This window comes from Miniopterus natalensis, chromosome 20 (genome assembly GCF_054644295.1).
Source record: "Miniopterus natalensis isolate mMinNat1 chromosome 20, mMinNat1.hap1, whole genome shotgun sequence".
In the NCBI taxonomy this organism is placed as follows: domain Eukaryota; kingdom Metazoa; phylum Chordata; class Mammalia; order Chiroptera; family Miniopteridae; genus Miniopterus; species Miniopterus natalensis.
In genome coordinates, this window is record NC_142100.1 from 15,655,936 (window position 1) to 15,664,557 (window position 8,622).

The 8,622-nt window shown below is 56.4% G+C and overlaps 1 protein-coding gene across 1 annotated transcript; it reads right to left on the reverse strand.

Moving 5' to 3' along the window:
• Nucleotides 1-4: 4 nt before the first annotated feature.
• Nucleotides 5-6,563, reverse strand: SLC35E4 (solute carrier family 35 member E4). Its single transcript, XM_016198569.2, has 2 exons — nucleotides 5,381-6,563; nucleotides 5-973 (listed from the first exon to the last, which is right to left on the reverse strand). Exons 1-2 carry the CDS (start codon nucleotides 5,997-5,999, stop codon nucleotides 540-542), a joined length of 1,053 nt encoding a protein of 350 aa, XP_016054055.1. The 5' UTR covers nucleotides 6,000-6,563; the 3' UTR covers nucleotides 5-539.
• Nucleotides 6,564-8,622: the final 2,059 nt, after the last annotated feature.

Sequence of the window (8,622 nt, forward strand, 5' to 3'; positions counted from 1 at the left end):
GGTGTACAAGCAAAAATAGTTTATTTGAGGATGGAAGATCCACAATTTGGGGGCCCCGGGATGAGGCCACAGCAGCTGCCAGGAGTTGGCACAGATGACCCCACCTCACCAGGGGAGCCCAGCAGCAAGAAGCCCCTCCCTGGGCCTCCTAGCTGCCTCCCCCATTTCCTGGAGTCAAGATTGTGCAACCACTAAGAATCGTCATCGTCATCAGAACACGGTGAGGTTCTCAAAGTTTGGCCAGCAATTTTCGGCATAGTCGTTGATGTTAATAATAATTATTCTGACAAGCACAGTGACTGTGCCAGGCTTGGACCCACCATCCAGTGGTGAGTGGGGTCTGTGATGAGGACAGGCAGGTAGGGACAGATGGGTCTCTCTAGGAGACCCCATTTCAGCCCCCAAGGTGGCCTTTCCCGAAGGCGCCTCTCCCTCCCACGGCCCCAGTGGCTGCCTGCTCTCCACTTTTCCCCTGGCCACTGGCCATGGGTGGATTCAGGCTGGGGCTGTCCCAGATAGCCCAGGTGCTCACCTAGGTCTCAAAGACCCTTGTCACGCTGGTTCCTCCTCCAGAAGCCCCAACGGGCAGCCCAGGAGGCCACGAACTCGCAGTTGTGGTAAAGGAACATTCCTGAAAGGGTGAGTGCAATGCCCACATAGCTGAGGGTGCTGAGGCGACTGCCAAACAGAAGCCGGGACAAGACGAGGTTGCCCACGACAGTGAAGTTGCCCAGGACGTGGACTGTGAGGGCAGAGGTGAGGGCCAGCAGGGAGAAGCTGGCCAGGTTGTAGAGCACGGACAGGAGGCAGCTGAGCAGGATGCAGGCCCAGAGGCGGGAGTCAGTGGGAGCAGGTGACAGAGCCACACCAGCCTCCAGCACCAGGGCCGCACCTGCCAGCAGGCAGAAGCTGGGCAGCGAGGTGGCGTACAGCAGGGTCACCGCATCCAGCCTCTCCTCCTGCAGCAGGGCACCTGCAACCAGGACAGCAGACATCAGCACCTGGTGGGGAGAAAACCCCCACTTCACCAACCCAGCATGACCTCCAAGGCCGGTCCTCCAGGAAGCCAGCCCCAACCCCTCCCACAGAGTCAGGAGCTTCTGCTCATGATAGTCTAGAATCTGGAATCAGACTGCCGGGGTTGTGACCTGTATCCACTCCTTACTAGCTGTGACCTGGCACTTAACTTCTGGAGGTCTAGGTTTCCTCACCTGCAAAGTCAGGAGATAATAAAACCTAATACAAAGGGGTTTTTATAAAGATTAAAATAGATAACATACATAAAGCCCTTTATGAGGTAAGTGCTCAGTAAATGTAATAAGATAAAATAAAATATATAGGCCTGTTATCACCCACTTCAAACTGCTTTCCATATAGCTGAAACAATGACCTACAAGTGATATCCAAATGATCAATAAAAATGAAATGTGGCTCCAAAAAAAATAAAATAAAAATCTTCAGGGGCTCCCCAGGCCCTAGTTCAATATCCTAGGTTCTTCACCAGCTTTGAAGGCCCTGCACTAAGTGGTCCTGACCCACCTTTGTTGATCTCAGCCCTTAACACACCCACCACCCCAGAGTGTAGATCCCACCACCACAGCAGTGACAGGCCAGCAGAAGTTCCCAGCTCTGCCACTTACTAGCTATGTGGGCTTTACATTACCAAAAAAAAAAAAATTTTTTTTAAATAATAAATTGTTTGAGCTAAATGTTGGGTCCACTCATTGCTTCATTCACTTATGACCACTGACATTGGAATGACACAGAACAAAAAAGTCATTGTTTGAGCTTGGCTGTCATGCGATAATCAGCATCTTTTGCTATTCAACTCATCAAGGTGAACCCAGGACTAAAGGGAAATCTTGCAGCTTTTCGAAGAAAGAGGGGATCCTACTGCCTTGCATGTGTGTGAATGTGTGCCTGTGTGTGTGTGTGTGTGTGTGTGTGTGCGTGCATATACATTACCACCCAGCCAGTTCACAAAGGAAGTAGTGCCCCTCATCAAAGCCAGACACAGTACCAGCGGATGGTAGTATTTGCACGAAGGCAATGATGTTTTGGGGACTTGTCCAAGTTTTAGTGAGGAGAGATGAGTAATTGATTCAGAGGTTCTCTGAGCCTTCATGCATTTTCTGACACACACTTTGCAAAGAGTCACCGAGGAGCTTACTCATAGGCTATGCTCAGAATAGGAAATCTCTATTTCATTCTGATGTTTTGGCTTTGTTCTCTAGGCAACAGGCCCTCTGGCTTGAGCATTTCTAGAAATGAACAGATAATTGAAATACCTCCTGCTCGTTCGCTCCAAATATAGCACCATTACGAGCTGCCTGTGGCCTGCATGCTAAAGGCCCAATCACCGGAAGGTGTTTAAAATTTCAGGTGAACTTCACCTCTGAAAGACAGGCAGGAAGGTCCTAACCACCTTATCCAGCCTCTGCGCCTGTTCTGCATCCCACCCAGCTCTCTGCTCACCTCCCTGCAGTCCAGGGAAAGAGCAGTAATCCTCTGTCAGAGGCTGTTCACCCCACCCAGGGCCCCCAAAATGTCAGCTTGTCATCCTGCTTCCTCAGCGACCCTTCCTCTACCCCTCCCCATCCCACAATCTTCCATTTCAACCTCTCCCTCTCCAAAGGCATTTTTGTTTCAGCACCCGAACACACCCAAGCTTCTGCCCCATGCAGACAAACATGTTCTCTAGACCCTGTTCTGCTGGCTCTTGGCTTATCCTGTCCTTACTCCACTAGCTGTGCGATATCAGGCAGGCCACCCTCTCTCAAAGCCTTGTCTCCTCATGCGTAGCACAGGGAGCGTGACAACGCTCCCCTTTCAGGGCCATGTGAGGTGCTGAGTGCAGGGCCTGATGCCCAGTGGTAACTGCTCGCCATGGCAGCTGTCTCAGTCCCCCACACTCTGCTCCTGCTGGCTGATACTCTGTGTCCTGGCATGGCCTGTTTCCTGCCCCCAAAATGCCCTTTCCTGCTTTTGCTATGTGAGGAGCTGGGCACGGCATGGGCACACACTGAGGGCTCAGCAAGTGTTTGCTACTATTATTATATTATTGTTATTGCCACCACTGCATGCCTCTTCCCTTAGGCAGCCTTCTCTGGTCTCCCCTATAAGAAACTGCCTGGACCACACCTGTATCCACCTTGGCTCTGGGGTTTCTCTCCTGCCAATGTGATCTCTGTTTCTGAGGGCGTCTCCCCACCAGCCTGAGAGCTCAGAGGACAGGGATCAGGTCAGGCTGCTCCCCGATGCAGGCCAGTACAGTTGAGGACAAGCTCATACCCCACTTCCCGGCCTTTCTGTGAGTGGGAAGTTGGCATCACTCCTCTCCCCTTGTCCCCTGGGCCTGCCCATGGCTGCCTGGGTGCTCCTCTTTCTGGACTAGCATCCTCTGCTCCCATGGAATCTGCTCTCACGAAAGGAGCTGGTTTGGGGCATTTATACTCTAATCTGAATCTGGCTCTGGTACCTTTTCTGGAACCTCTGGAAGTAGAAACATCCTCTTGTCCAAAACCCTTGTCACCCCCGGCTCCAATCTGTTCCTCCTCACCTCTGCTGGGCCTCCCTCTCTGTTGGTGGGGCCCCCTAGCCTCCTAAGTTTCCTCATGAGCACCTTGAGCCATGTAGCCTAACCAACCTGCCAATATTGCTAGCAGAGCCATTAATAAATCTACCACTTAAGGAGTACCTGCCAGGTCCCAGGCCAGGTCCCGGGGACATGGAGATGTCCTAGTCTATGCCTCTCAGAGCCCCTATCTGATGGGACACAGGCAATCAAATGGCTATAATACAGGGCATTCAGAGTCTTGATGGAGGAAGCAGAGGATGCTGTGGGACCTTGAAGCAAGCACCCAACCCACCTTAGGGACCAGGAAGTTGACACAGGAGAGGGAAGGAGCTAGCAGAGGCCAAAAAGTGGCCTGATCCAGGCACCTGTCACTCCGTGCCTGTGTACCTGGGTTCTGGCCGGCCATAGCCCATTCTGCAGGTGGGGGCTCCTTCTGGGTGAGGAGCTCTGGACCTCAGCAAGTGTGGTGTGGGCCTCAAGGCTGGAGCCTTCCCAGCCTTGTGGCTCTGCCTGGGTTGGGAGGTGGGTGGTGGGTGTGTCCATGAGGTCAGGTTTCCCACTGCCAACTCATGCCCAGAACTCAGGCCTGAGCTCAGTCACCAACTCTCATATAACCTGAGGGCAAAAATAGAACTAGGCTCTGGCCCTGCCACAGGGCCTGGGAGGATGGGGATAGGGCCTCTGGGTCCTGCCTCTGAAGATGCCAGGGCAGAGCGGAATCCTGACTTCAACCTTCCATGGCTGCAGGCTGCCCCAACCCCAGCCCAGTGCCCTTGAAGCACCCATTCCTTCTTACAGGCCTGGGTGACAGGATCTCAGAGATGGAGGGAGGGAGAGCCAGAGGCCCCTGGGACTCCATCAACTCCAACCCTTCTCCACCAAACAGATGGGGAGAATGAGGCCCAGAAAGACCTAGACCTGTCCAAGGTCACCCAGTATGAGCAGAGGTGTGATCTCCCTGCCTCGAGTGAGTGCCCTGGCCTCCCCTATATTTCCCTTCGATTTAGGCAGAGAGAGAGAGAGAGAGTGGGGTTGAGACTCAGACTCCCCTCAGAAGAACAAGTTGGAAGGTGCTTTAGCAGGGTCTAGGCCTGGAACCTCTACCCACCCTCTGTCTCCTTTCATCAGAGGTGAGGTAACCCTGGGCAAATCACAAACCTCTCCCAGTCTCAGTTTCATCATCTATAAAATGGGAGTGAAGGTGGTGGTTGCCATAATGACTCAAGGTCAACACCCAGCACAGGGCCTGTTACACTGCAGCTCCCAGTAAACATGAACCCTTCCCAGACTTAGCAAAACCCCTGGCCTTCCAAATCCTAGCTCAAGGCCTTGCCCTCTTTCTCTCTCCCTGGTCCCCACTGTCAGGTCCCCATCTGGGGCCACAACCTTATGCTACATCTTGGACAACATGAAAATTGGCTGCCCAGGTTCAAATCTTACCTCTGCTGCTCACTGGCCACATGGCCCAGGCAACCCCATCTACCAGTCAAATGGGGACAATATAGTTATTTCCTTGATCGGGGCCATATGGGGAGATTCAGTGGGATAAAGAGACAAAACATGGGAAACAGATGAATGGCAACTATTATTAAATATTAGGTGGGTCTCTAGAGTCTAAGTTTGGGGCCTGGAACTCACTGAGTTTTTCCCTCTTTCTGAGCCACAGTTTCTGCCTCTTCCTAAACCATGAGGCTCAGTTTCTTCATATGTAAAATGGGATAACATCCATAATTCTCACAGGGCGACCCAGGCCATACACCCACCCTAATCCCCACCTCCTCAAACAGTGACCCGGGCACTCACTCTGCTGAATGGACTTGAGGCCACGGAGACAGGTGGCAGCCAGCAGGAAGCCACAGCCAGCGGGTGGTGTCCGGAGCTCACCTGCCAGGCTGCAGGCAGCCCCCAGGCAGAGTGGGCCCATGGCAGCGAACTGCAGTGGGTGGTGGCGCCGGCCGAGCAGCAGCGCCGACAGGGCCAGTGTGATCAATGGTGTGGTAGTGGTGGCCAGCTGAGCCAGGTCCAGGGGTACAGAGCTCAGGCCGACGTTGCCGCAGGCCATCGAGGTGCCGAAGGTAAGACTGAGCAGCAGCACTTGGCGGTGGGTACCACTGGGCATGGGGCGCCGAGCTCCCCGATGGCATGCCAACGCTGCTGCTAGCATGTGTAGTGCTGAGAGCAGTAGGGGCCGCCCAAAGCCATGCACCGTGAAAATCCACTTGTTGAGGCTGGACATGCTGGCTCCGGTCAGCAGCCATACCAGTGCTGCCACGGCCACCCGGACCCGGCCAGGCCGCCCAGGGGCCTGGGGGGTATCGGGGGGCCACTCGGGGGACCCAGCCACCCGAGCACTACCAGCCACTGCCGCTGCCTCAGCAGAGGTCATCCTGTTGTCATGATGCTCCAGGGGACAGCGGCACATCCGTACCAGTGGGACTGGGGCAGGAGGCTAGCTCCCCAGGTGCCCAGCTCTGAGCCACCAGAGAGCCCCACTTTGGGCCAGGCCAGATCCTGGTTTCTCAGCTCCCGACCTTCCTTTCAGACAGGTGAGATAACTGCTTCTGCTCCAGGCCTGTGCCAGCCAGGTCCAGGAGCTATGCTGCGTTCCCTGCTCAGGCAGGGCAGAGCCCAGGTCGTGGCTGCTCGGATGCCAGGCTCTCTGGTGCCCACGCTGGCCTAGTAAGCTCCGGGCCCCTCTGCCCCGTGCCAGGTGAAGCCTCTACTCTTCTCCCTGCCTGGTGCCCACGCTATGCTTAGCTGAAATCCACCTTCCTTTTCCTCTTCGGTCCAGATTCCGGGATCTCCTGCGTGTTCAGGCCATGCCCGGGCCTAGCTGGGGCAATCCAGGCTCCTGCGCCCCGTGGTATCCTGTGGTGCCCAGCAGTGGCGGCTCCCTGCCTCCGACAGTGCCCAGGCCCGCGCCCTGGCCAGTGCCAGGCGGTGAGCTCGGCTGGGCTCGGCTCCGGCAGGGCCTGTCCTCCAGCTCCCGGCGGCTTCGGCTGCGGCTCGGGCTGCGGTCGTGAATCCGGCAACTGCTCGCTCCCGGATCCAGACCCGGCGGGGCTCCCGGGGCGAGGCCCCGCGCTCTTGGCCCCGCCTCCGCCGCCGCCGCCCGCGCCCCGCCAGGAAAGTTGGGCCGAGTCCCTGGCCCCGCCCCCGGCCAGGCCGCGCCCCCGGAGCCCAGAGCCCCGGGGGAGGTCTCGCCCCGCCCCCGCCACCATCCTGGATTAGCCTCGCGCTCCCTCCATCAGCTGACATCCTCCCCGCCGCCCCCCCCCCGAAGTGGTCAGCCTATCTGTCCGCCCTCCCCCCACTGGTGTTGGATCAGACCCCTCCTCACTCAGAGCCAAGGCGAGTCCCCCATAGAGACCAAAACGGGGAGGGAGACTCTGGGGTATCTTTCCGAGGGAGCACAATAAAACCCCCCAGCTTCACAGGAGGCTCCCTCTTCTAGGACCCTACCGGGGGCCCCCATTCCAGGACCTTTTTAGGGACCTTCCCTTCCCTGGCCACCGTTATCCGTGGGACCTCAGCATCCAAAAGAATTGGACCATGGGGTCCCCTTTAGGCCTCTCCATCGCCCCCCCCCCAGTCCCAGGGCGGGCCCCTCTGGGCAGGCAGTGGCCGCTGAATCACCGCGGCCACCGCAGCTGCGGAAGCCGGGTACCGCTGGCCAGCATCCACCCCTGGCCTGCCCTGTTCCATCTCCTGGGCACTCAGGGCTGACTCATAACTGGAATTCCTGGGGTCCACCCTCTGGCCCCAGCCCTAGCGGGACAAAGAGCCCTGGGCTGGCTGTGTGGCCGAGCAGCTGCCACTAAGCCCTGGCCCCTTCCTGGGGCTCAGCGTTCCCATCTGGACGCGGGATGCTCAAGGGCGAGACAGGCTGATCTGATGCCAGGCTCGGCGCTGGCCTCTCTGAGAGCCTAGCCAGGTGCCCAGTGCCGGCTGCCAGCATCTTTCCTGACGTGGGGCTTCTTTCTCTGCGTCCCCACTGGACACAGCTCATCCCTAGCCTGTGTGATGACAGCAACCTGTACGGAGCCACAAGGCCTCCCAGGGCGGCTAATTAGCCCGGGCCGCGGCGCCCTCTGGTGGTCAGACCCCAGAATGACTGCAAGTGTGCCCAGCGCCCTTAACAATTCTTGGATCTGGATGTAAAAGCCCCAGCCTCACTAGAAGTGCCTGCAATCAGACGCTCTATGATATGGGTTCAGGAATCTGCATTTTTACATTTGTGTCTGGTGATTCTGACGCCCGCCGGAGCCTGCAAATCACTGCTGAGTATCCCACACTGTGGGGCAGGGGATTGCCAGGCCAAGGACAAAAATATGGGAGTATTTAGACAGGGTTTCTCAGAAGGGGTTGTAGGAGGGAAACTGAGCCAGTCCAGGGAGCATGCCCCTCCCCCCATTTTCTGAATAGGAGGAATCAGGGTCCCTTAAGGGTTATATTCTTTGTGGGATTGTCAGTTTTCCAGTAAGTTTCCTTTAATAAAAAACTGTAATAAAATTTTTTTTAAAAAATAGACCTTCTCAGAGCTGAACTGGTGAGGAGTGGTGGGCAGTGAAAAATCTGTCTACATCTGCTCTGAGATTGCCACAAGTGGCTTGCCCCTGCTCTGCCTGGAGAGGGGTGGGCTATGAAGAATGAAGGTTAACCAAGACGAGGCATGGGTGCCTTGATGGGATGGAAAGAGCTGCACACTTGGGGGTGGAGGGGGGGGGCTGAGGACAGAACCCAAAGCAGGTGACCCACCAGATGATCCCAGATGGGAGTCCAGAAGGGCCAGGGTGCAGAAAGATACCACCACTGGCTGCCAGGGACAGAGGGCTCCATCCCATCTGCTCTGCAGTTTACTCCTTGAGCTGGGTGCCACAGAGAGCTCAGTGACAGAAAGGAATCAAGTATGGGAGGGGTCTGTGGCTTTCTCAGTTGGTGTCTCAAGGAGTGGGGAGGCGGCAGGGGGGTGTAGTGGAAAGTCTTGAGGGCTGGAGTCGATGGATGAGGGTCTGGGCTCTGCTACTTCCAGACTGTGTGACCTG

Coding starts and splice junctions, on each gene's coding strand:
- SLC35E4 (XM_016198569.2), bottom strand. CDS start 5,999: ATGTGCCGCTGTCCCCTGGAGCATCATGACAACAGGATGACCTCTGCT. Junction 974..5,380: donor CCTCAAGTCCATTCAGCAGA/GTGAGTGCCCGG, acceptor TCCTGGTTGCAG/GTGCCCTGCTGCAGGAGGAG.